Source organism: Botryllus schlosseri, chromosome 9, assembly GCF_051294905.1.
Source record: "Botryllus schlosseri isolate E-star chromosome 9, Bs_hap1, whole genome shotgun sequence".
NCBI lineage: Eukaryota > Metazoa > Chordata > Ascidiacea > Stolidobranchia > Styelidae > Botryllus > Botryllus schlosseri.
In genome coordinates this window covers 760,911-788,651 of record NC_137244.1, presented here as the reverse complement: position 1 = coordinate 788,651, position 27,741 = coordinate 760,911, and the positions used below count along the sequence as shown (strand labels likewise).

The following is a 27,741-nucleotide window of genomic DNA, read 5'->3' as shown; positions in this document are numbered from 1 at the left end:
TGTACTCGAGTAGTAGTAGTAAATCCTACTCGAGTGCTCTCAAAAAGTCGACCTCGGCCGTCGACCTCTCATCCCGCCCTGCTCGAAAAAACACACCAAAAACACTTCAACAGCTTCAGTAATTATCTTACCAAGTAGATAAAAAAGAGCATTTTACAAGAGTCAGGTCATCGCGAAATGACGATCTCGAAATAGGAAAGAGCATCACAGGACAACAGAAGGGCGGCGCTCTTGAAGCGGCACAATATTTACAAACATCATCGTCTCAAGATGTTGCCGGTACGTCACTTGAGAGCGGATTGTGCTCTACAGACCGCTTAGAACTTCGGTACACTACGAGAGAAAGAAAACGTGGCCTACGTTTCTCAATTACACGCGAGGGAGTATCGTGCTGCCCCGCAGTACAGTACAGAGTACATCGTAACAGCCAGACCAACACCTGCACTGCAGGGAGAGCAAAGGAATAAAATCAAAATACGGGAAATCTTAGAAGCACAATATGATCTAATAACATCTTTCGTTAACGGTACCCTTGTGGGAAACCAGATACTCTGTCGACAAATGCATTGCCATCAAACACGGCCGTACAATATCGACGAAATGTATCTTGAAAACGTAACAATAAACAGTTGGTACAGCGATACGACAGAGAATGATTGTGAAGCAGGATCATTCACAGATTTCTCGCGTTTTCAAATTCCACCGGCAAAGCTGTAGTGAGTCTAGAGCCCGATTGACGATCAACAATATTGATTCGATATCATACTTTGACAGAAATATCGGGATCGACCATTTGAGGTAAACAATATCGGCAATTTTTGTGACGTTACAGAGTGATTGTAATGAGTCGAAGATCTATCATTTGTGGCTGCCTCTCTAGTTTATTTTGTGTCGAGCATAGCAATGGCCGTATACTGTGTACAGCCATCCAAATAAATGCTGTGAAGTCTTGAAAATGCGCATAAGTTGGATAACATTCCGGCTGAATATACATATCAGTCGGACTCTAGTAGCGACATAATGCGGACCATCACAGCTCAGCGTCACCAAACGTACGTGACACAGCGCGAATCACAAGTACATTGCAACGTAACGCAATAATGGAGAGCGTAAGTGTCATCATGCAAACTTATAGCGACTCTGCAGAGTTGAACCAACAAAAAGACGAGACATCCACTTTTAAAATAACGAAATGAAAGCACGTCAACAATAAAATCGGGTGGGGATAGCAAAAATGATAAATACATAAAAGTGCCAGCGACAGTATCCCACCAAGCACTCCGCACGTCAAAAACTCATCACCAAGACCTCCGTAAAATCAACAGCGCTGAAAGTAAGGTATCCTCTCGCGAGACAAGCCGGGAAATTACAAAATGGGTGACCGCTGAGCATGTCAGATAACCGTTGCGGTCTGTCAATGACCGCCGATACACTATCAAAGTCAGCACATTGTTTCCTATCGAATTCGACACGTTCCCAATCCGTTCATCTCGGGCGGGACTGAAAGCTTCATCGTCTGGTGGTGGTCCGCTTTTTGCGGCGTCTGAAGCAACAGCACCTGCAAAGAAATGGATCTCTTAATTAAGATCAGTTGCACATATCCGCATCTTTGAAACATATATAACGGTGTTCTTAACCGGGGTGCAAACGAAGCCCAGGGGCAGACGTGGACAGCTAGATCATTCATCATTCTAGTTGTGTGATTAAAATAGTTAGAGCGAAATGCCAGTGTGAAATGTTTTCTATGCCCCAATTTAAATTCTAACCTGATTTCTGGTTTTCCTGAAATGCTACCTGCTTATCAAAATGAACTCTGTTTGATGTGAACTGAACTTGATTCAATTTCCATGTGCATTTGCCCACAAACCAATTTCCAGGGTTGTAACGACTCGGGTCACGATTTCTGATGAGTCAACCTGACTCAAGTCATTTTCTCAAAATATGGAAATGACTGAATTGGAGTCAATCTGTGTATTGACTCAACTTGGACTCGAGTCATCAGATATGACTCGGGACTCAGACGGTCAAGACCGACATTTCATGGTAATTTCGAAGAATTGTAAAGTAACCACACTGTTGGGATTTCGTCTACTGGTACTGGCACTTGAAAATGCGACCAGAAACTGCTACAAGTGAGGAAAATTAGTAGGCCTATATCATAAATGCGAACCATGCAATATCACCAAACAGAGTTATAAAAAATGGGTTTAACAAGACTTTAATTAGGAACGAAACAGTCAACACAATGACTTGGACTCGGACTCGAGTAAAAATACCATGACTCAGACTCGACTCTCTGCTCGTTGACTTGGACTCGGACTTGACTCGAGTCAAAACTATAAAAGTGAGATTGACTTGTGACTTGGTTACAGCCCTGCCAATTTCAAATAACTCTGGTAGGAAAATCTTAGCAGCTGAAGTCAACAGTTTTGTAAACATGCAGATATATACTACCGTATTTCAGCAGTTCCAGCAATAAAACTGTTATCAGGTGATATGCGTATGCAATAACAAAAAGTACAACAACTATATCAACCGCTGATTCATCAACGAAAAGCAAAAAGAACTTTAGCATTGGCTGTGCCGGATTAATCATCACTAATCCGCTATTCAAGTTACAAAGTAGTATGGAATGAGTGATTGGAATCGCTGGAGGGTCTCAGGTGTGTTGATTCACGGTCTTGCATTAATAGGCCCTGCATGGCCTGAGTTACAAGGCCTAACGGAACAGACAGTGAAATAGGAAAAATTTGATTTTCGGAGTGTGTCTTGACCTGAATGACCTCCAGAGAGACTTTGAGATTTACCCATGGAACACCAAGTAAAAGCCACCGTGCTAGAATCCACATATTGAATTGACTTCCATCATTTTGTCGAGTAAAATGATCACTCTGCGGAACATTCTGGAGCCTCCATCACAAATGTGAGACCCGATGATTAAACCACAATTTGTCCAGTACTATTTGCATTGAAGCAATTAGGAATTGCCGAAAGGTATTGCAAAGCTTTAGCACCTGAGGAAAGCTTTTTGTGTACTCATGTAACCACTCTGTACCGACCCAACTTTGAAATTAAATCGGACTCAAGTACATGTTTTCCATAGTACATCTACTTGGCATATGGCACCACTTCGACCAGCACTAGGAGAGTTCAAACAAATTTCAAATTTTACTAGCTATTCCATAAAATTGTCAGGTTGGCTAAATAACAATGCATAAAAAATTTGGCTCAATTAAAACCGGTAGGAGCAAAGTTATAGGATTTCGGATTTGAAAAAATAGCAGTTACAGTGGGAAATTCTTTCATTAAACAACTATTCAACTGAATACTTTTCTTTTCAATTCAATATTTTGTACTCCAATAACTTTGTTTCAACCAGCTGGAACTGAGAGAAATTTGGTGTGCAGCGTTTGTTTAGATGCTTTTGAACCAGCATAACCTGCACTGATGACATGAGTGAGTCAAATTCCCAAAAGTGGAGTCAAACACCAACTCACTTTGTCTCGGTTACAATGTCAATGTCGGGGTTCTGCTGCGTGATGGGAGCGTTGGAATGTGCTGCGTGATCGTCTCCGTTCGTTTCAAGATCTCTTGGTTGCTGCGAACAACAAAACGAGTCAAACACAACACATAAACGAAGGCTATTCCACATTTAGGGCAAAAAACTCCCGAAATTTGCAAGTTGATTTGGATTACTATAATACCTAATTGAAGATAATATCCACATTAAAATACACTCGTATATTTACGGCTGTCCCTCATCAGGGGTAATTGGTCTGCAGAGATTGGAATGAACTTTAAAGTTTATATATCAACAGTCGTGCAATGTTCTTTTCAAGTCTCTACTAGTTGCAGAGCTGTTGATTACCCCTGACAAGTGTCAGACGAAAACGCTTACGACTCTTATGTTGCCGAGATCAAGTTGTGGATTTCTGATTTCAATGCTAATTTCCCTTTATAATACGGTGCCGACAGTGAAAAATATACTTTTTGGTCTGCCCATATTCAGACTATCACTCTAAAGGCTTTCGCGGCAACATAATATAACATGACCGGAAAAACAAACAAAGGTAATGTCAAAAATGCACATAAAAAGTTTGCAGGGCATGATCAGTTTATCCCCTCTCCCCTCTATCTGCGCCACTGGCTTTGAACAAAAACATGAAATGACGGCGAATGAATGATAAACACTCTTGACGGTGAAAGCATACACAAACTAAACATCGCATGGATGCATGGTCAATATGGCTTCTGAAGTTGCTTCGTGATATGCAGGTATTACTGGATGTGTGCGTTAGGTTGATGTCATATTACCGGACTGCATTTCGCAGCAGGACCGATTCTGCAGGGTTGCTGGTGGTGTACGGCATAGTGGACATGGTGAGGTTTCCATCTTGCTAGGCTCGACATATGCTGCTTCCAAAATACGGTCAGTTTAATCGACTGTCTTCGCCAATAACAACCACCCACTTATAACTAGGGCTGAGCATCGCTCATTGTTGCGCATAAACAGTATGGATGATGTGGAAAGAAATATGTACCTTCTATGCGACCTCAGAGAATCTCATCCCCGTTCCCCTATACCAGTGGTCGGGAACCTATGGCTCGCGATCCATATATGACTCTTTTGGCATAAAGTATGGCTCTTTGCGAAAATTCTATTTTGTGCATAATTTATCAATATTGCAGCCACTTGTTGTTAAATCTTCAGCACCACCAGTATAATTATTCTTTTGGCAGTATACACATGTCTTTGAGAGGTGAATACAGTGGCGTATTCAGGGTTTGGGGCCCGGACCCCGTTTCAAAATCCTCAAATCCAAGTTGCTGTCTCGCCTGCGCCACGAAATCTCGGATTGCACGATGCGTTGATTGCTCAATGAGAATAGCAGACAAGGCGACGGCTGTATGACAATGCAGTTTTCAAATACACATTGTTTTCCTGATGTACGGCGAGAAATGAACTCCGTGGAAGTGACATTCACAATTACAAATTCAAATTACAAACAACGCCATAGTGATCCACGTTCTTGATTGACAAAGTAGCAGTTGCTGTTCAAATGTAGGCGTGTGGCACAACGTTGTATTACCGCCGAATACTTTGAGGATTGAGAAATCGAATCGGAATCGGTGTGGCTATTGCATTCAATTTTGTTTGAAATATTTTATTCCGAATAAATATAATCACGACGTCGGTCTAAGAGTCGTTTCTAGGGTTTTCGAGGTTGCTGATTACGAATATCACATTAGTGATTAGAGATTGGATCTTATACCCCTAAAAAAGTTCAAAATTACTGTATTTACCATTGAATATTTCACTTGGCAAGAAGAAGATCGTAGTTTTTTCTAATTTTATACTGCACTTCAATCGATAATAATTGACTATGAAGAACCCTCATGTCGTCCCCATGGGTTATCTCCAAAACAAGAGCCAATCTGAGAAAACTAAGATCATTTTCGGAATCAGCGCCCTTCAGAACAACCAAACCCAATCTCACTCCGTATGCCTAAAACTATGTGTTGACCAGTGTTATCAGTTATTATAAATTCTATGATATTTACGATGAATTGCGCTATGCTAATCCCGGCCGTGCCTCACCAATGCCTTACCTCCCCATTCACGCTATATTTTCGAACAATAAATAGGTAAGTTGCGTGATTTTTGTAGTAAAAATGTTCAAAATCTAGTAGACAGGTAAGGCACTATCGTCAAGACGAACTTACGATCTCGTATAACCGACGAAAATCGAGGAATTTGTGCTACCATGACGTCACAATTTTTCAATTGTGACGTATTGATTAAAACGTATGGCTCTTTGGAAGTTAAGATGGATAATATGGGGTCAATATGGCTCTTCGGACAAAAAAGGTTCCCGACCACTGCCCTATACATTAAAGATGATTTTCGTTGCACTTTGTGACAATGGCGTGGGTTGACCACGACTTCACAGACCCGTTATTTCCACTAATGTTCGTAGCTCTGTGCTACGTATTTCATAATGCTGCGATATGACAAACCGAGGTCTACAGCCTTCCACAGCGGAAAACAGCACCGAAACTACTTGTACAATTGAAACAACTAGGTACTAGAGAAAAACATCTCGAATTACTCGACTCGAATGAGTAGAATTGATATTCCATTCAGATCAGAGTTATCGGATCATTGTGCGCAGCAATAGGCCCGCTTATGACATGGATTTCTATTCGGCACATCACCAAAAATGGCCGAGCAGTAAACGCGCACGCACAGTGGGGCTGTTCAAAAATAACGTTTTTTTTCCGGATCCCACCCATTCACTGATTAACTTGTCAGGTCACCCTAAAAAAACGCTGCACACCAAATTTGGTTTAATTCTAACAAGTGTAAGCCGCCGCGCAGAGCCAATTCAATTTTTTTTATTTATATTCAATTTATAAACGATGCAAAACATATCTGACTCAATTCCAACTAGTAGAAGCTGAGTTATTTGGTTTTTCGTTGATGATTCTCAGATTTTCCTTGATTGGCATGAAGTGTCAAGTTTTACCGTGTCACAAAACATTGACCGTCACATGATATGACATCACTGTCATCAGATCTCCCAGTAAATGATGACGAAACGGGCCTGTGACCACTTTCCACACGATAGACCCAGGTAAGATTACACAGATCACAATGCGCTGCATGTCTTTTGTGAATGAATTCAATTCCACAGTAATAGTGAGCATGAAAGTAAGTGCCGTTCGCAACGTCATGCAGAACGGTTCACACAGACGTGAATCAACGCATTGACGTAACGGCAGGCGAAAAGAAAATTCATCCGCCAACGCTGACTCACCCTAATTTGCGGTTGGCTCCGAGGAACTTCGGGAATAGGCACTTGGGTATGGCTCTAAAGAGGAACAAGCATAACGTAAGCGAATATACATCACACAACACAACTACACTTGGGATGATACAAAATGCAGTTGAAAACCTTGAGTTGAGGTTAGCTTGACTCCTGCCTGCAATACTTCAAAAACAGACGGCAAGTAAAAACCAATGATTACATATTAAATCAAAGGTACAGAATTGGTTAGTTGGACAGCTAGAAAATGTACAGCTTTTCCAAATGAGATTAGTATGACAATTATAGCTAGTTTTCTCCAAACTAAACTAGAATTACAATCATAGCTGCAACGTTTTTTTCTAAATTAGATTAGAATTAGAATTATAGCTCTACAGCTTTTTCTCAATTAGAGTAGAATATGAGCAAAGGAACATTTCACAAATTCGAATTACATTAATGGCATTTCGCTTTAATTAGCCTAATTAGACATGTAGAATTACCTCCTTGTCCAAGTCTGTTCATGTCAGCGTCTTATCAGTAAGGCGATTTTTTTTGACATGTCAAAATTGTAGCGTAAAATCAAAAAAAGTCAAAATTCTTTACAAAGTCATTTTTTTGTAACCCGCATTTCGTTTGTATCGTAGATTTTACACCGTCGGTGATCTTATCATTTGACATTTTACAGCTTGTAGCCTACTTTATAAGCCTACCGTCGTAGACGGCCCATTGTCTGCTCATTGTGAATCATGAACCTTCAAATGAAACAAATAAGTTGACATGGTGTTATGCTCAACGTACCGCAATATCCTGACTGGAGCAAGACTGTGTGGGCATTGCATGGTTCTCATATCAAGAAACGCAAGATGAAAAATTGTGATGTAGACAACATTGTCAGAATGAAGCAACGCAGTGTGTCACCAGCAGTGTACGCACAACTTCAGTGTTGTCAGCCAACAACTGCTGCTGTTGACGTTCCGTCTCCATTCTTGGCAAGCTACTTAGTATGGACAGACACTTTCTACCCAATAATGTAGAAAAGTATCTTTCGTTGTACTACAACAAATTTCAATTATTACTACCATAATACGTGATGTAACTGCTGGAATTCTGCACAGGGCCAGATTTTGTTAAAATACATTTTTTTTTATGTAAAAGTTTGTCAGTTTTTGAGTCAAAATAGTTTTTCAAGCCAAACTACTTCGTAAGGACAGACAGTTCAAACGAGAAATGGAGATGATAAGTAGTAGAATTCTTACATTATGTGTCAAAACACCTAATTTGCACACATTAGGTCAAAATTTGATCAAAATTAAGTTTTTCAAGGTAAAATTCTTCCGTTTTCTAGGTAAAAAAAATCGCCCTACTTATGAGACTAGCAACAATTGCATCATATTTGGCTCGATGCGATTCAGCGAGTGATCAATAATACGTAGTTTAGTTCTTCAACATGACGTGGACAAGACTCAGACTAAGCAATAACATCCATTCATACTACAATGGCATTGCAGCCTAATCTAACAGGAATCTCACTAGTAAAAATTATAGAAACAGTGCTATTTGAGGTCGCCTCCTGAATAACAAAGCAAATACAATGTTGGCAAATCCAAACAAAATCGGGCATCGATCTCACCATCTGCTTGTGCGACCAATCAAACTCATTATCGTGAGGATAGCCCATCCGCTCGTACAAATCCGTGAAGAGCTTGCGGAGATAATCGTAGTCCGGCGTCTCGAAAAAATCCAAATGTCGAACGTAGCGCAGATATGTGGCCATCTCTTCTGCGAGAAAAAGTCACAAACGTTTGTAAAACATAATTCATGTGTAGTAATGTTGTTTAAAATTAATTTTTCTTCAAATGTTACAGGCTATGTTGCGATACAATTGTCAAGTTAGCTGAAAAATAAACTGCACACCAAAATTGGCTAACTCCAATGTGTATAAGCGAAGCTACGAGAGTTAGAATATTATAAATTTATCAAAAAAATAGAACATTTTCATTCAAATTTTACTGTCAACGCCATAAAATTGTTAAGTTGTCCAAAACAACGACATAGAGTAAATTTAACATTAATTCCGACCAATAGAAGCGAAATCGTTGGAGTACGAAGTTTTGGATTTGTGGAAATAGTCCTTACAGTGGGGAATTCTTCAATTAATAATACGACTGCTCACGGTAAATAGGCTGCCGTATGTGTATTGAAATCCAAAATTTTGAACATCAATAACCCCACTTATACCGTTCGGAATTGAGCCAAAATCGCCATACATAGTTAATTTAGGCATTTGACAATTTTATGGGATTGACAGTGAAAATTGAAATAGGTTAATGTTTTTATTGCTTCTAATACATTAAAGATTTTCCAACTATCGTAGCTTCGCTTCTATACATTGTAATCACGCCAAATTTGGTGTAGCCTGCAGTGTTTTCAGCCAAACTAACAATTTTATCAAATAGACAGCAGCATTTGAAGAAAATAACTATTCTCGAACAACACTAATATATGGATTATAATTTACCAGGATGATTTTCGCATAGAACTTCGATGGGGGTCGTTCGTTTCGTGTCGCCAATTTTTTGGTAGCGCTCCTTCAGGTTGTCCGCCTGGAATTAAAAAATGAACCATTGATTATAAATGGAAGGTTGCTTTTCGATCAAAATTTATTACAGATTTTGCCAGGTGTGTAAAAATTTTAATTTGCATAATATTGTTTGCCAGATCGAAGCACAAACATCAATCGTAAGCGTCTAGCGTCAAATCAGCAAACGGGACTAAAATCTATGAATTTTGATAGGAGGTCCTGGTACCCTTAACAGTACAAAGAACATCCCAAGGCTCACAAAATCGTCTCGAGAGCAGATTTGGCAATTACACGATTCTCGGCTTTCTGAATTAGATTAGAATTAGAATTAGAATTATAGCTACCGGTATACAGTTTTTCCAGATTACACATTCTCTCTAAATTAGATTCAAAGCTTCCTGGAGGTGAAGGAACTTCAATACACAATCAATTACTATATTCGTATTGAAACGAACCCGAAAATTTTCGGAAGACACTCGTCAAGAGTGATCGTCCGTAAGTAGCAGAGAATTGAAAAGCTTAGAGCGAATAAACCGCTAATATGAATGTGTTGTTTGCTGCAATATATAAATTCTGTACCATGAGGAACTTATAGCTGAGTATTTGAAAGAACATTGCAGCCTAAAGAACATTGTATATCAAATTAAACAAAATAGGACGTCACCGACATGAAATTTCAAAGACGGTAATAAATTAGATTGAAATTCACAAGCTACTACAGGTGTTTCTAAATTAGATTAAAACTAGAATTACTGAATTAGCAAAAAAACTTGGAAATTAAGTTCAATGTCTATCAAGTCAGAGTTGATTGTCCTGTGCACGAGAATGACAAATTACTGTACAGCAAGCTTGGCTCATTTTGCACTATACAGTAATCATGAAGCATTTTCAACAAAAACAAAAATTACATTAAAATGAAAATTAGAACATGGAAACATTTCACAAATTAGACCAGAATTGGAGCAAATAAACATTCAATAAATTAGAGTAAAATTTAGATCGGCATTTAGCTCTAATTAGTGTAGGAACGAATCCATTTGGTACGGTAATAAATTAGGTATGGTCCACCGCTTATTTTTTTAAACCATTTGCAATTGATTTACACCACAGGTATACCACCTTCCCTCAATTCCTATAAGCTACTCCTATTTGGAAACGAACAGTAGGCTAAATGAAAGCAGAGGTGTGTAAGCATTTCAATTCACAAGCCCATGTCTCATTTCGTAACAGCTGTTTGGAGATTATTGACAGCATTATCCCTGAAGTGAATTACCTGTTACAAGGTTGAAACCGAACACTGAATGATTACATGGTAGTGAATTTCTCTTCACAAAGGGCGTACTGAGTTACTACTATCATTACATCATAGTATCCACAATGTTTTAAACAGTGTTTTCAAATGATTGGTATGACAACAGCGATAGGCATGGCAAAATTTTGTGTCGAGAAGTGACATTATTGACCTTGGCTACAAGATCGTAATTAATTTCACTCATATGCAAAATATCCATCTCGTGTTTCGAAGCACTGTTACGTTTGCTCGATTTTCGAACACTATACACCGGTACGGCATAAAGCAATTAATCAGAGCATTAGTTCAGATACGACATTCAGATTAACATTCCCGAACAGTGAACGATTTAAAAAGAACAGCACGTCTTGGATTGGATGTAGTGTGCATGCATCAATTTAAAATATCAATCAATCAATTAATCAATCAAATCAATGCCTACATAAGGGCATAGTTTGTAAGGTATACATTATGTTTAGCTCTAAGGAATAGCTAGATAAAAAAAAAACCATTACGAACATCATTAAAATTTGTTACTGGGTTGCGTAAATGAATGTTTAAATGCAGCCAAAAAACTGGATACAACTTGTCGCACACGAACCATTTTCTTATTTTATATTCAAATCTACTGCTGCCATAACATATTTTACAGTAGACATAAACCAATTTCCTTATTGCTAAGTTTTTAAAACGGCTTTTCGTCAATGCCATTCACTTAACCTCTTCAACAGTGCATTAGTTTAGCATACCGCCATATCCTACAAACTTTTTCGATCAGACTTGGACCAGATAAATCTAGTTGTATAGTTAGACTAATCAAAGCGAAATGGTGGTAATCTTATTCTAATCTAACTTGTGAAAGCTCTCCATGCTCCTAATTTCTAGTTTCCTAAAAACGCTACAGGAGAACTATATGGTGCGAAACAAGCCAAGCTCAGTGTATACAGACATTTGTCGTTGTCATGGCGTTGAGAATGAACTCTAAATTACTATGAATTATCTCACTCGATTTTTGTTGTATTCTTGCTGATTGGGGATGGATATCAATCTCCAAGTTTTGCGTATTCAGTAATTCAAATTATAATCTAATTTGAAAACGCTTAAAATTTGTATATGACAAATTCTCATATCTTAGCTACCACCATTTTTTCATGCTATTCTGGCCGGATGTCAAGTATAGCATTGTGCATAGCAATGAATTGAAAATTCAGGGCCAACTGCCACAGACCAGAATTTATGATACCCATCACACTACGAGGGATTATGATTAGTATTTCAAGAGCTTATTGGGGTGCAGAACTTCAATACCGGTATACAATTGAATATTAAATTGATATTGAAAAAAAAACTGAATATTTTCGGCCGACAGTCGCCGGGCTTACTTCAATATGAAAATACCATTGCATGTTAGTTTTTAGCAGAGAAACTAATGTGTTTTGTCTCATAATTCAATTTTTGCATACCGTACCGATTGGCATTAAGGAAATCTAACTGAGAATCAGGCACTTGGCTTCACACCGTACCATGTTAAGTTGGATAGCAGAGAGATCAACCATAAAACAGTAATTGCTAGGCATAAAACTGATGAAACAAAGTAGCCATCACACCACACCCACTCAGGAGGGTGAAATGTGATCTGATTTATGACTGGTTTTTAAACATGATGGCCATGTCATGGGTTATATATAAGTCAAGCCTCATCAAGGTTTACAGTGTAAGCATGGCTCAATGCTCTCAGACACGTGCTATGCGTTCAACTACAGAATACATAAACGATCAAATGGCAAAAACTACAAAAAGACAATGAGCACAATAGAGCCATTTGTTAACAACTAGTACACCTAGCACTATTTTCCGTGATTAGTAGCCGAATTATGAATAGCACATTTCTCAATGCCTGGATCACTTCAAAAAACCTTCAGAAGCACACCTTAACAAGAAAATAGGAAAGAGACAGCACCAATTACGTAGATACAATGAATGGAAGAAATTATTAACCAGTTCAATCCCATAACCTCACACTGGCAATTACAGTAATGACGCACCATCAAACCAACACAAGACAAACATCTCTACATGACGTAGCATTTGCACTACAACTACAAATCCGATATCCACTTGGGAAGAAATACGAATACAGTAATTCAAAACTTTATCAAGCTTTTTGTGAGCAGGTGAGTCAGTGAATTTGATTGGCGACTTGGAATTAAATTAGCAGTTGCTGTTCTCTTTCACGAAATAGTGTGAAAACACCACATGGAAGAGTAATTAAATAGGGGATAGGCACAATGATTTGAGAGCTAGAATTTAAACCAGCCCTGGTTACGAGCAATCAAACTACTGCTCAATCTGACTACAGTATAATCTTATTCTCATGCCACAATGAGTACAGAGCCTCGAAACATCATTTTATTGTACTGTGATTGTTTGCAACAACATCTATTCCCATAATCAGGGGCGAATTTGAAGCGATTCTAGTGCAAACTGCGATTTTTTTATTCACTATGTCACATTCAGTTTTTAATAACACAAGCATATCAAACACACCTCTCACTAGATATTTCTAGGCATACCATTATTGATTGCAAAGTATGTGAAAATATACTCTGTTCATTTGAAAAGAAAAATGCTCCCAAAATAATACTCTATCACAACAAGACAGAAATTGTCCAAAATACTCATATATGGCTCATGCTAAATACCCGGCAGTGACAATGGGCCTTCCCGCCAGTCATCTTTAACAGCAAAAATGTTGTCAATGACCCTTCGTCTACATCCCTCGGGTTAAAAAAAAAGAGAAAAGTGGAGTGCTGAGCTTTCCAGAAAATGATTTACGTATTGTATTTACTCACAGATGTGAGCACGGGAGACATTAGCACGGTTGGTATGATATCAGCAAGATTATGGCATTGATAGAGAATAGCCTACATGATGCATATTTCTTTAATCGTACCTACTCCTAAAACTTACATTCATTGTTGAAACTACTACAACTTTCATCTTAATGGGTTCAGTCTGACAAAGTCATTCAGTCTATTTTTGGAATTTCCGCCATATATATGTCAGTTGTGGTTAATTTAGTTTCTTTGCAACTCCCACTTTGTTTAGTACGGTGCGTTGACCTGGTGGTTCAAAATGTGATTGCTCCACTGAATTCGCTATACCAATGGTCGCTAGAATAGTTGAGACCTTGCGATTCACAATTAAAATATTGCAACTAACTATAATAGTCAATGATCACCGCTCATATGGTCAAATTTATTCCAGATGAGGCTTTTCTCTCATTAAGAGCGAACATCAGTAAATGCGGTGAACCAAATTCAAAATATAGAATATACTGACATTACATGCTGATGAGAGTCTGTCTAAAAGCTTGAAGTGAAATAAATTTGGCAATATGAAAATGCCGGTAGCCTACTGGATTGTTTTTGCGATATTGAAGTGTTGCAAGTTCAGAAGCCTGTATAATTAGAATACATAGACTAAAAAGGCAGGATTATTGCTAGAATGATGGATCACTTTTTTATTATTGTAGACCTACAGGTCCCCATAATTTGGGCCGCGAGCGACTATGGCTCTATGCAGGACCCAGGCTTGATCTCAGTTCGGTATGTTGAAATAATGCAATTCTGAGATTTGTGGTGGATTTTGAATACTTCCAGATTCATGTAGTTGTGACACAAGGTCAGTCAAAATCGAACAGACATTAGATGAATGGCTTGAGGAAAATGATAAAAATATACACGATGGTCATAGTTTTTACCTTCAAACCTTGCCACGGCAAACTCCCTCTTAGAAAATACATGAACATATGTCCCAAAGCTTCCAAGTCATCCCGGCGACTTTGTTCTGGAGAAAAATTTAAACAAGTGATATATAATGTTATGAAACAAAATCACTTGTCACTGAAAAGACTTTGGTTATATCGAGGCAACTAGCAAGTTTAGAATATCAATTGCCCATAAGGCATACAGTTATGAGGCAGAAGTTTCAAGTTCAGATCAAAAATCTTGGATTTAACAAACTAAGGTACCCATGTTTATCGAAAACGATCCGCGCATTACGAAAATAAAACAATACCATTGTAATCTGGATCGGTTTCAACTTGGAATCATAAAATCTTGATATCGCTAGTAGAAGAAAATGAGAATAAGAACTTCCTCGGCTTCATATATAGATGATAGTCACTGCAAATCGATCCAAACATCAAAGATTAGCAACACTAATGCATAGGACTTCAAAAATTGTTATTTCAAGTGCGCAACAACAAATATATTGTATTATATTACAAGTGTATGTGTATTCATATTATAATGTACCAATGTGATTCATCCAATACTTTCCCAATCTAGAGCTGTTGGAAGATGTCACCATATTATGTCACAGCTACATGACACAAGTCATAAGCTGTTAGTTAACTTAATTCAAGCTATCACATGACTAGGAAATTGAACATAATCAAGCATAGGACACATTGATCAATTGGAAAAACCTCATTGCCTGGAGTTGATACATTTACTGTCCTCCTTTCACTAATACTGCTACTAATCAATCGAAAAGGATAACAAGTTTCAATTTTCCGTTTTAACTGGCATTGGCTACCGATGAGATTCAGTCGCAGAACTTGTAGTTGAATAAATTTGGCAATAGGAAAGTACTGGTAGTTATCATTTCACATGGTTTTGTCAACGAATCACATGGTTCCCTGAACACTAGAGGAAATGGTAGTTAATTGATAGTAATCCATGAATGCCATGAAAACATAGACCAACTTTACCTATTAGAGCAACTATTAGGCAACAGAATTGTTCTAACACAATGACATTATTTCCAGTACCATTAAATTCTAATTCACAGCAAATATCGTAAACACAGTAGCCATGGTGATAATTGTCTTCGAAGATTGTTGTTAATTCAAGACAAATATTCCAGAATTCACGGAATAGAGGCCATGCCAGTATCTTATATGAGGTCAAGGAGGGTAAGTGGGTAGTGGTCAGTGGAGACCTTAATTCTAACACTCCTTCCAATTCCTTAATAAGATAACAGGACTGAACTTTTTAAGTCACCGTTCTGGTGAGAATGACTGACAATGCTGAGCAAGCAGTCCGTTGCCAGTAAAATGTAAGTGTATGTTATCAACGTATCAGATCAAGGTCAAGTTAATATTGTATATTTTTGGAGAAAAGTTGGGTGGATGGGTCACGATGAGTGTTACACACACCGCACAGTTCCCAAAGCCAGAATGAGCTCATTCTATGTGCATCTAGCCTAAGTTAAATATAATGAATCAATCCTTGCTCATCGTTTGAATCTGCTCAACACAGCAGATTAACTGAGCAGTACAAAGCTTGCCACGTCCCGTACATTATAAAGGGATAGTAAGCTAGAGTCAGAGACATGATAAGGCGTAGGTGGTAAATAAAAATAAAAATGCCTGTTATGACACCACCACTTCCCATCAAGTAATTACACTGCCAGCCATACTGTATGCTGTTCGTTGCACATATTGGTGTACACTGCACATACCGATGCCGCATAATATCCCATAATATCCTGGGATTCAGTCATTAAATTGTTAGGTCGCCTAAAAGCCACTGTACACCAAATTTGCCTCGATTCCAACTCGCAGATATGAACGCACAGGACTTTTGAAAAAAAATATTTATTCAAATTCAACTACCAACCCCATGAAATAGTTGAGTAGTCTACAAAAAGACAACGTAAAACAAAGTTGACGCAATTCGAAACTGTGGATGTGAAGTTATTTTTTTCCTTCATAATTTTGAGATTACCTACTGCCCATGTCATTTTGCAAATCCATAATTTTCAACAGCAATAACTTCGCTTCTACCAGTTGCAAGAGAGCAAAAATGGGGGGACAGTAAAATTTGAGAAGCCATTTTGTAAATTTTTTTAAAATAAATTCAAAATCTCAAAACTCCTGTACGTTTAGATCTACCAGTTGGAATCGAGCAAAATTTGGTCTACAGATTTTTGGTTTAGACAACGTAACAATTTAATCTGTGAATCCCCAGAACATGGAAACAAGTTATTTTAGAGCAACCCTAATATTCACCCTTATTCATCCTAGTTATACAGTCAAGTTACCCTGGGATTTTTGAACAAAAAGCATGGTCTGATACTCATATACTCCTTTTTCTCACCCTTGACATGCTTATTCAAACAGATAAAAGACAGTTTGTGGGCTTATTTTCCTAGTATCTCCTGATACATGAGACTTAAATCCAGTCATTTAGAATGTCTCTGTGATTTGGTCGAGTCATGCGCAAGACTCGAGTACAAGTTGAATCAAAACACAAATTGACTCATGTTAAACCAACGAAAAACTGCGACTTGAGTCAGGATTTTTTTTGTGACTAGATGTGATTCGAATCATTTTTTCAAATGCGTAAAATGACTCGACTTGAGTCAATTTGAGTATGGACTGAACTTGTAGTCAAATCATTGTGCATGACTCGAACCAAGTCATATGACTCGAGACTAGGACGGCCAAGACAGACATTTCATTGAAACTTTGAATAATAGTAAAGTACCACATTATCGGCATTTCGTCATTTCGTCTATCAGTCCTGAAACTAGGAAAATAGGGCAAGAAACAGTTTGGACTGAGGAAAGTTACAATATTATGAATGTGTGACATTCTATATCACTCGAGCAGTGAACACAATGACTTGGATTCGGACTCGAGTCAAAACACTAAGACTCGACTTGACCAGAGTCAAAACTATAAAGTGAGATTGACTAGTGACTCGGAACCTTGTGACTTGGTTATAACCCTGCAACCATACTCTGTTGTAATCTTTGTTGGATGAAAACGCCGCCTAAATTCACAAGATACTACACATACTTTCTATCACATTCAGGGTAAATACTCTAGTTGGCCAATCTGAAATTAAGCGATTCCATGGCAACCAACATACCTTTCCCCAAATGTGTATTGATGCTCATATATCTTGCAGTACCAGTCAAGCTCTTATGCTCCCGGTAAGGTATATGCTTTTTGGATTCCGGGTCAATGTACTCTTTCGCGAGGCCAAAATCAATGATGTTGATTGTGTTCTGGTTCTTGGTGCCGTTTCTTCCGATCAAGAAATTCTCAGGTTTAACATCCCTGTAGATGAGGTGCTTAGAATGGACGTATTCGATTCGAGAAAGCTGAAAAATAGAAGGAAAGAGTGATGCTTCTTCACAATCGATGAACCTACACCTGAGATGCATACTGCATAGGTCGTAGATTAGATATTTACGAATTCCAATCCTGTTCTGGATTTGAGCTTCCAATCAAGGCAGGATCATAGTACATTGAGCTCAAGCGACTATTCGAAATTTCATGCCGGTGACGTCATACTTAATGATACGATTGTTGATGTACAATGTTGCTTCGTATTCTCTACTAGTTGATGACGATTACCACTGACGAGTGTCAGTCGAAAATTTTTTGGTTATTTCAATATCCATATATTATGCAATCATGGTTAAATACATTCAATAGGCCTATGATGTCCAAATTATTATCCAATTTTTAAAATAATCATGCATCCAGAACACATCTAATCTGGCAAAGATATTCAAATCTATTTTCATTTATCTAAGCCAAAACCTTGCTCATTGCTCATCTATGCATACATAAATAGGTCTAGTACATGAACCATAGTAAAAGGAAAGATCACAGTATTATGTAGGTAATTTGCCTTTGCATAGAAAGCCATAAGACCACCGCTGATCTCGGTATTATTAGCATACCCTATGCAAAACTATGACAAAATGAAGTAATGTATGATTGAATTGTGTGAGTGTCTGAATAAAAAATATTAAACGTGGTTATAAAACTTAACGATGTGTCAATTGTCACGGATCATGTGGTTGGGTCGGCCTCTATTAATTCCGTGTAAAGTCCTGAAACCTGATAGATCAGTAATCAGGACGTATGGGTCATTATAACCTAAACACAAACATATATTTCAGGGTTTGACCTAACTGTTAACATTTATTAACCATTGTGGCCAGCAAGACAAATAATTTGCCCTACCCTGATCAAACACACGTTGTGCGTGTCAAAATACAAACTTCGAAAGATTTTAAATGACAAGTCTTTGAATACTTACAATGAGTGGTTAGGGCACCTGACGAACCAACCAAAAATCATCTAATCGGCCTAGCTATTTTCCAGGTCGTTATCATACTAGTAATAAACCAAAGCACTTCACATCAATAAGTAGACTAAGGTACCTGAACTGTGAAGATTACAAAATGAAGAAAAGTTTTGATAGTCTCTCATTGTTGCTTCATAGCAGTGGCATACAATGGACCTCTCAACTTCAAAACTTTTACTATATAGCGACTCTAAAGACCTGTTTTGATTTAAGACGATTTCTGTGCTGGTAACGCTTCTTATCAGTCGAATCAATCATTTCCAGAATTGGCTAATGTTCCTTGGTATAGCTTCATTCATGTTATATTGCTTTCAGCATCAATGACTGCATTAATTTCAAAATTGAAAATTGACATTTGGGAATTGGCTAAACATTCAAATAAAACATTTGAGTCACAGTTCTAGTGGTGGTAAGAACTGCAATAAAATTAACACGCCAGGTCAAGTAAACAATCCATCAATTAGATTCTCGATAGATGTTACCGGTATCAAAAATCTGAACGCTATTGCAATGAATGTCACCAAAGCAGCATCTCAAAAGGAATTATTTAATATGCTTGTCGCTTGTGATCTACTTGGGCAGGATGAATGAGAATCAGAAAGTTCCATCATGATATGAACACAATTTCAGCACACATCTAAGACGTCAAGACTGTATTAAAGGATTAGTAAGGTGTAAGGCATATCATGTGTTCAGTGGCCAACTATCTGTATTGTGTTCAATGGCATCGAAAGACAGTATTCAGCTTGCTGTCTGTAATCATGTTATTAGATCACACAAAGCAAATGACCATTACATCCATTAACTGCTGACAGAACTGAAGTAAGGTTATAATTAAGTACAGGGTAACCTGTAATTAACCAGTACAGGATGTGAACTCATATCTGAATGTGCCCTATTGTGGAATGGATTACTCAAGCTCAGATATCCACAAATCAAAATTCTATGTGATTCAGCTCAGGGTTATGGTACAAGAATCCGGGATATAAAATTGTTTTACCAGAACCCAAATATGATAGCACCATTAAACAAGAGGTCGTTCAAAGTTTTAAAATTTTTTCTATAATTTGAAAGCCTGTATAACCTACTAGATTGCAACAAAATCGCAGCAGTAATGAGTATGAATAATTTTAGGATATTGTACCACAGAAAGTTAAAGGAAGGGTGAATATGTAGACCGTCACTTGCAACTAGCAAAGATCTGTTTGCAGTAAAGTTTATTTCATTACGGTTATTTGGCTGTGATACCAGTATCGATGCTGCTGTTGCAATCTACACAAACCAGGTCTTCCTGCATGTCAGGCTCACTTCAATTATCGATGAAAATGTGAAAGTGAATGTCCATTGTCCACAATATGGGTTCTGCACTGTGATAGTTTGTTGAACTAGGAGTTAGGTTACAGGTGATCCACAAAAATCATATTGAAGGGAAATAATGAAAGTTCTGTGCCGAAATTGTTGAAAATGAGATAAAAAAAAGTTACGTGTCTTGAACGGCCCTAATTGTTACTCTGTATCGGTGATTCCCAACGTAGGCGATATCGCCCCCAGTGGGCGATTTTGAGAACCAAGGGAACGACAATCTTAGGACGTCCAGTGACATATATTCAATTAACACGGCCAAAAAACGCACGTGAAGGCGGCTTATTCTGATTATGATGCGAAAAAAAGTCAACCTAATGAAAAGTAGATGCGGAAACCGCTATTCCGAGCACCTGCAACCTCGGAAAAATGACCTTTTTTTAGCAAATTCCCCAGCAATCAGAGTCAAGTGAATGGATTTCCCGTTTATATGTTATCTTTTCCGAATCCGTATGGGGAGCGAAAATTTGTTGAGATTGATAGCGTGGCGATGAGTCGAAAAAGGTTGGGAGCCACCACTCTATATGCTGGTCGACAGTATGTCGAAGTCTGCCTTAGTCCAGATATTAGTGTATTTCACTCACTCGTGGCTCATTGAAAATACCATACCATAAACCACAATTGAATAATTGATCAATTATCGCCAGACTGCACTAGGGCAGAATGTTGAATTCCGACATTACCGGAAAAGATCTAAAGAAATGTGGCTAGTATCAGCTTGTCAAAACCTTCAGGGACCGCCTATCCGAAATAAAAACAGCCTCAGAAAATCAATAATCATTTGGAATCATGAACTGTCGAATAATAATGAATTTGCTACAAAGAGTGGACGATGTTAACCATCTTTGCGCAAGCTGGTAGTCAGCACTGTCTGTTTGCTTCCATTACAAATCAAATTTATTCAAATTACAAAGCTAGCAAGTCTATATATTCATTGTGATCTTATTAAATTAACAGCCAATTGGGAAATGAGGAAAACACCTAGAATTCGGCAATATAACATTTTAGATTAACGCTGTATCAAAACGTACCATTTTCAGATTTATTACAACTTTGTAGCCACAAAATATTTCCAGATGAGCCCTCAGGACACATTATTTATCCAAATATGGAACACATTATCCCAGAGTCAATCAGACACATATAAAGGTTGATGATCAACCAGAATAGCAGTGTTTGAAACATTTGACAGTATGAGTATTACCTTGCCAATTATGCTTCTAGATATGAAACTTCGGCTAGATGTCAGCTCCATTAGATATGAGGAAGCTATAGTCCTTCTTAAGAGAAAATTCAATACTGGGACCAAGAGTCACATTGCTGACTAAAAATAAAATATCTGGCAACCGTTTAGTCGGTTAATGTCTGTTCATTCTTACATCCATTCCTGCCAGAATCACAAGCACATACAACATCTGCATCCTATGTAAATCCGATTCAACATTACACAAAGATTTGTGGGCAGGATATAGTGTCCAATTCCAAAATGTTTACATCTAATTTCAAAATAACCCGAGGTTCGGATCAAAACGGTAGATTTCAAGTATTTTCATCGAGACGAACAGGCCTTCTTATATACAATGTATGACTAACTCGAGATGAAGGGAAGTGATAAGCAGTATCTTTCACTTTTTGTTACAAGGCAACTGAATGGCAATTCGTGATTCAGATGACATTGATGGGAATACTGAAACCAATGATTTCGCTTTTACTGAAAAGGAGCAATTTTTGCCTCGGAGCATGTAGCCCTTGAATTTTCAATAGAAGCTACCAATGTCAAAGAGATCCCCTAGATTAGTCATCGTTTTATTATCAGTATACCCATAGCCTTTGTACACAGTCATGCGATCACATAGGCTATGCTATGGTTTTGAATTTAATTCCTCCAAGAAGAGTGTTAGTAGTGCTATAAAATTGTATTCTATCGTCACAGAGTGAGTGGCAGGACCAAAGTTAGGTTTATTACATGATATAGCCCAAACTCAAATCCATTTTCCACAATGTAAAATCAGCATTGTCCAGCCATTTTTCATATTTGCATATTGGTGACATAATTGGTCAAGTGATACCAGATTGTCAGTGGCATGACTGCTTGGTATACAGCACAACTGGAGCTTCTGATATTACGATTCAATAGGTATCTGCTGCGACAGAATGTATCACAAGTATATTGACCAATTTATGAATGGTGGGTGTTAAACCAAAACAGATTGGGTTGTATATAACGTACTGAAAACGGGTGAGCGAAGTTTTGTGAGTCTAATCTCAATAACACAAGAGAGAGTGAAGAGGCTGTATTGATTCAACAGAACTTGATGTAATTTTGAACTGAATTGTGTAGTACTGTAGTAGAATCATTGAGAATTCAATCAATTTGTGACACTGGCGTAATTCACACAGAATTACATTGGAGCGAAAGAGTTTAGGAATTCGTATGTCTGTGACTGTCTTACCCAGTCGATGGTACAAAAGACATACAACTGCAACTGTCACAAGTTGCTATTATGCTCAGACATAACTGTTCCCGGTAATGCATTGGGTTGAACCCGTTGGCTTCGTTATAAATTAATGCAGATGTCTCAAAAGCAAGTTTACTCATGAGCTAATTTCCTAATTTTTGATGACACCGCAGGCACAGAATCAATGACAGGGGAATTTCTTCAATGTTTTTCCTAGTAGGCAAATAGGCCTTATTTGACAAGACCACACATTTTCATCTAATTTATTGAAAAAATTTGGAAGTGCTTTCAACACAAGCCGCACAAAATGTTCTCCACACGTTTGAAACCCCTGAATTAATGTATAGCCTGCATAGGCCTACAAACACATGGTGTGAATGTGCCAACTCAATTGCTGATATTTAGATCTATCTGTTATAATCAGACTGTGGGCATTGAATAGAAATTGGGCTTAGCCGTTTGGAATTGTGCCTCAGTGTCAGCTAGTTCGATTAGTCTGCTGGATGGATTGTAACATGCAATCAAGGCTCGCAAGCAAATAGCCTATTTAGCGATCTATCACTTTCAATTTATTCCTTTGGCATCATCCATTCCCTGTATGTAACAAGAAGGTTCACGTTCGACAGAAAGTTGAAAATTACACTGGCAATTCAAGAAGCTGCTTTTTCAATCACACAAAATACCGTAGCGCATAAAATTGGAATTGACAACAGGCAAGTTACCTAACTGGAGGCATACAGCTGCCGAAAAAATTGCACCCCGCTTGTGTTTCTGCGATTTAGCGCTGACATTAATTAGCAAAAGTATCTACCAAGCGACTGCATTGAAATAGGCTTTTCGACACAGAAAGGTAAGGTTCACAGTAATTAAATGTGGGATTTAGCCTATTTCACGCTTTTTGAACTTGACCTTTCAACTGCACAATGTGCACAGTGCACACTAACAATTACAACACAATACAAACGTTCTCTGTTCTTCCATTCTACACACGGCATAAAATGGAGCTTGGGTGCCCATGAATTACAGCCGTAAGAAAATTTCATCTCATTTATCTTATCATAAAGAGTAATTTAGAAATCATAACTATGATACAGAATAATTCTGCATGACAAGAAGCCATTGGAGAGCAATGACAATGCCCTGTACAAATGTGTCTACAGTTGTCGTGCTATGTGACATGCTTTTAGAGCATTGGATACACAAAGCGAATCAAGGATTTAGCTTTCACTTGTTCCCAAAGTCTGTCGTCAACTTGTTGCTGCAATGTTTTAGTCACAAGGTATGGAATGCCAATGCTAGAAGCAACAGCAATGAGCATTAAGCATCTATCAATGCTGGAAATAGTTCAATCTGGACTTGTATTCAATTGTGCCATAGTTTAGTGAGGATTGTAGCATCAATGAGAGCTGCATTAGTGCAAAGTTATGATAATTATTCACTGTCCAATAACATTATTTTTTTCTACATCGATAATTGAAAACAAAGATGAAAGCATCAGGAGACATAACACTCACCAGTTGAATGGCAGTCATGAGGACAGTTTTCAAAGTAAAAGTTCGGTCACACAAGTCAAAAAGATCTTCTAAACTTGGTCCCAGAAGTTCGAGGACCATCGCATTATACTTTCCACATGGACCAAAATAATAAACTTGGGGTATACCCTCTGAAAAGAAAAGCCACAATAAGAACCATTGCTCACAAAATCTCGGCTTTCATTTGCACGGCATCTATCTGGCATTTACCTCTACCTACCGTGTAACAGCTATTATCCTTGTCTGGCAGACACCTTCGTTATACAAAACTCGTTGTTCCGAAAGTAAATTTTAGCAACATCCTTCAGGATCTTTTTTAGTAGAAATATTAGAATATTGTGTCCCATTCACATATATCTTTTTCAAGTATTGGTTCCGGAATAATCCAGCATGCAAGGAGCGAAATTTCTGTACTGCAGTGGGATGAGCACCAGATAATATCAATTTTGCAGACTTTATCGCAAATGAATGGCGGCTTTGTCCTTATTAAATTCGGCCACAGCCGTCATTATGGCAGTGCAGGAAAATGAATTGATTGAATCATTTGAGGGATGTTTAATTCGTGGGCTTCCATCCACTGCACCATTTTAATATACAATTGAATAGTATATTCATATTGAAATAAACCCGAATATTTTCGGCTGACACTCGTCAGGGGAAATCGTCAGCAACTTTTTACCATATTTAGCACCACTTTAGCATATCTGTAATATATCTACATCAATGAAGCATGAAACACAACAATGGTCAGTAGAACCTCTTCAACAAAAATGATTATTACTAGCCAAAGGCTATGTTACCAATGAATGGCACCACTTGGCAAGATATACAACAGTATAGTATATTGTTTCATCAGTGAAATATTATACCAATCAGATCATATGGCAGTAATGTGCAGTATTGGTAGAGATTCAGCTACAAAGGGGTAAAAATTATTAAAGCTTTACTGCTAGACACCTTGCAAAAAAACAGATTAAAATTTAGACAAACAGCGATAATTTGTGAATCTACATTGCACAGTTGTACACAGAGGCCCGACAATCATCATCTGACCATAGGAACAGTTTTCATCGTACATACGATGGCACTACTGCCACTGTCAGTTCAAAGTCAAATGGATATGGTTGGGTTAATAATTGATGAGGACAGTGCATACAAGGTCAGTAAGCAAATTGTGATTGTTAACAGAGAATGTGATTTACAGCAAAATAATGTCCCAAGATATGAAATGCAATCAGATAAGGATAATGAATGATAATATTTACGAAAGTACATTCATTTGCTGAATTAAAATACCAAGTAATCACACCAAAATGCGCTGGACTATCACAGCAAATGGACGTCATTAACAAGAGCCTGCTTGGATTGTGTGAAAATAAATGACTGGCTTGGAGTGTTGACGGATGACCTGCACTGGGTCGGATTTCATTCAATGATTACAGTGACCATATCAGCGTTAGAAACGAGCCAACATGAGTCACAACTTCCATTATTCAGAATCATCCACCACACATTAAAGGTTCATGAGATAGCCTACAATTCCTTGTGGATGGACCATAAACCAGAATTGTGAAGGGTTTGAGATAAAAACAAATCAACTTCTGGTCCTGATTTGAACAATGAGCATTTAGTACTTGTTAGGATGTGCCCCACTTATACTGAACTGTCCTTTCTGAAGAAAAAACAGGAAAAGCACTAAGCATCATCTTGAATGTGTTCTCCAATGAGAGCAGGAATGAGTACTGAAGTGTGACAGGCACATAAACAATGGGTTTTTTTTGGAAATTAAAGCCTGCTCATTCTTGTTCTTGAGTTAATTTCACATTAAAAGGGTACCGCAAAATCCACAGTGCCAGATATATGAATAAGTTTAAAATTACAATTACGGAAATTTCAACCAATATTAATGAACATACAACAATTTGCACCCTCGACTATAGCAAGAACAGTACCACATTATATTATGAGACTCACAGTTGTTGCAATACAGCAGCACACAAAAATAGGCAAACCAATTTTACAGTTGAGGAGAAAAGATTGATAAGAGTTACGAACCTGCATTGCCTAGTAATTTGTAATATCTATACTCCAAGTGCAACTGCGGTGCTCTGGACTTCATCGGTTCCTGAAAATATCAATAACACGCTTTCATGTATGGAAAATGATGAATGGATTGTAAGACATTGAACAATACAGTACAACAACTCGCAATCAACCGACTTATAAATTTAGGTTCACATCGATAAGCTTTTTAAAGTTTTCATTGGTTGATAACTCAAATCTTGATGAAATTTTCGTGTTGTTAAAGTGAAAGCATTCTAAATGACAAGGTCAACAATAAAGGGCAAATATCATCCCAAATGAAAATCGACAGCAAGTCTGGTCCTAAACGGACTAATTTGGGACATTTTAACGTATTGTAAAGTCGGGATATTCCAAGAACTTCAAACTACCTTAATATCCACTTTGCAGGACAATCGCCAGCATAAAATCGAACAAAGCCAACGTGATGTGAAAAGAATGGACTGAAACACTATCTGATGTAATCGCCTATTAAAGATTGGGGATAGTAGTCTATTCATACCAAATAATATATGCTAGAGTTTCCTTAGAGGAAATTGTACAGATGCAATTATTCCATACCAATAAAAAGTTCACTTACCAATTTAATCGCAACATGTTCGTTATTATACAGATTTTTCCCTGAAAAGCATAAGATAAGATGTAAATCTAAATGCATTATATATCCATTCCAGATATTGCAGAGCGAGGATATATACCTAACCGCAGTTCTCCAAAGTTTCCAGAGCCAATCTTTTTACCAACTCGGAAATTCGGCCCGACCATCAACATCCCCGAGTTAGTCGTATTCCTTTGAGAGCGACCATCTTGGCCGTGTCTACTGCCATGGGTCCGAGCACCGCCCGTACCGGCAGTGCGCTCTCTCGGACGATGGTCCTTGTCCTTATCGCGATCCCCCTGTCTACCATGCATTGCTGGGGGAAAGCGTTGGTAGTTGTGCGGACGCTGCGACAATTTTAGTGCTTCAAGACTCCCAGCAACCTTGCCCTTGCCAGCAAGGAGGCTGTTTGTGGGAGTTGCAATAGTCGAGCAGCTCCAAGAAAAGCAGTGTAGGAAGTTGAACAATGCCGAGGATCACCGGTTTTACAGCATATGGTTATATATCACACAATTCTAAAGTCCTGGAGAAAATGGAACAGAATTATGATTAAAAAATGAATAATATACTTAAACCCATTGATATAAACCAGAATATTTCTGGCTGACACTCATCAGGAGTAGGCTAAACGTCAGCAACTAGTAGAAAATTGGAAAGTTTCTGACGATTACCCCTGACGAGTGTCAGCCGAAAATATATTTGGTTTCATTTCAATATGAATATACTATACAATGGTATATTGAAGTTCTGTACCTCCAAGAAGCTCTTTAGACAAGATTCAACTCAATTTATAGATTCAATGATAATATGCCTTCATAATCAATAAGGGCAGAAACAGCCAACACCCTAG

General features: G+C 38.0%; 3 protein-coding genes across 4 annotated transcripts in view; all 3 read right to left on the bottom strand.

The window, feature by feature from the left end:
• LOC145447014 (alkaline ceramidase 2-like) overlaps nucleotides 1–27,741 on the bottom strand; it is a 454,308-nt gene that overhangs the window by 133,164 nt on the left and 293,403 nt on the right. The gene's annotated exons all lie outside the window — the stretch shown is intronic.
• Nucleotides 1–27,741, bottom strand: part of LOC145447026 (uncharacterized) — a 185,021-nt gene that overhangs the window by 55,918 nt on the left and 101,362 nt on the right. The window lies entirely within an intron of this gene.
• Nucleotides 103–27,437, bottom strand: LOC145447010 (casein kinase I-like). 2 transcript variants are annotated; one of them, XM_080325437.1, is made up of 11 exons: nucleotides 26,992–27,436; nucleotides 26,874–26,914; nucleotides 26,267–26,336; nucleotides 24,194–24,342; nucleotides 17,626–17,860; nucleotides 14,445–14,530; nucleotides 9,328–9,412; nucleotides 8,440–8,588; nucleotides 6,819–6,872; nucleotides 3,498–3,598; nucleotides 103–1,558 (listed from the first exon to the last, which is right to left on the bottom strand). In XM_080325437.1, the coding sequence occupies exons 1-11, from the start codon at nucleotides 27,203–27,205 to the stop codon at nucleotides 1,510–1,512; spliced, it is 1,233 nt and encodes a 410-aa protein (XP_080181563.1). In that variant the 5' UTR covers nucleotides 27,206–27,436; the 3' UTR covers nucleotides 103–1,509. The 2 variants fall into 2 exon arrangements, with proteins under 2 accessions (XP_080181563.1, XP_080181564.1); XM_080325438.1 differs by lacking the exons at nucleotides 103–1,558; nucleotides 3,498–3,598 and adding an exon at nucleotides 4,253–4,413 and having other exon boundaries at nucleotides 26,992–27,437.

Coding starts and splice junctions, on each gene's coding strand:
- LOC145447010 (XM_080325437.1), bottom strand. CDS start 27,205: ATGCATGGTAGACAGGGGGATCGCGATAAGGACAAGGACCATCGTCCG. Junction 14,531..17,625: donor CAATACACATTTGGGGAAAG/GTATGTTGGTTG, acceptor ATTTTTCTCCAG/AACAAAGTCGCCGGGATGAC. Junction 9,413..14,444: donor TGCCGTGGCAAGGTTTGAAG/GTAAAAACTATG, acceptor TTTTAATTCCAG/GCGGACAACCTGAAGGAGCG.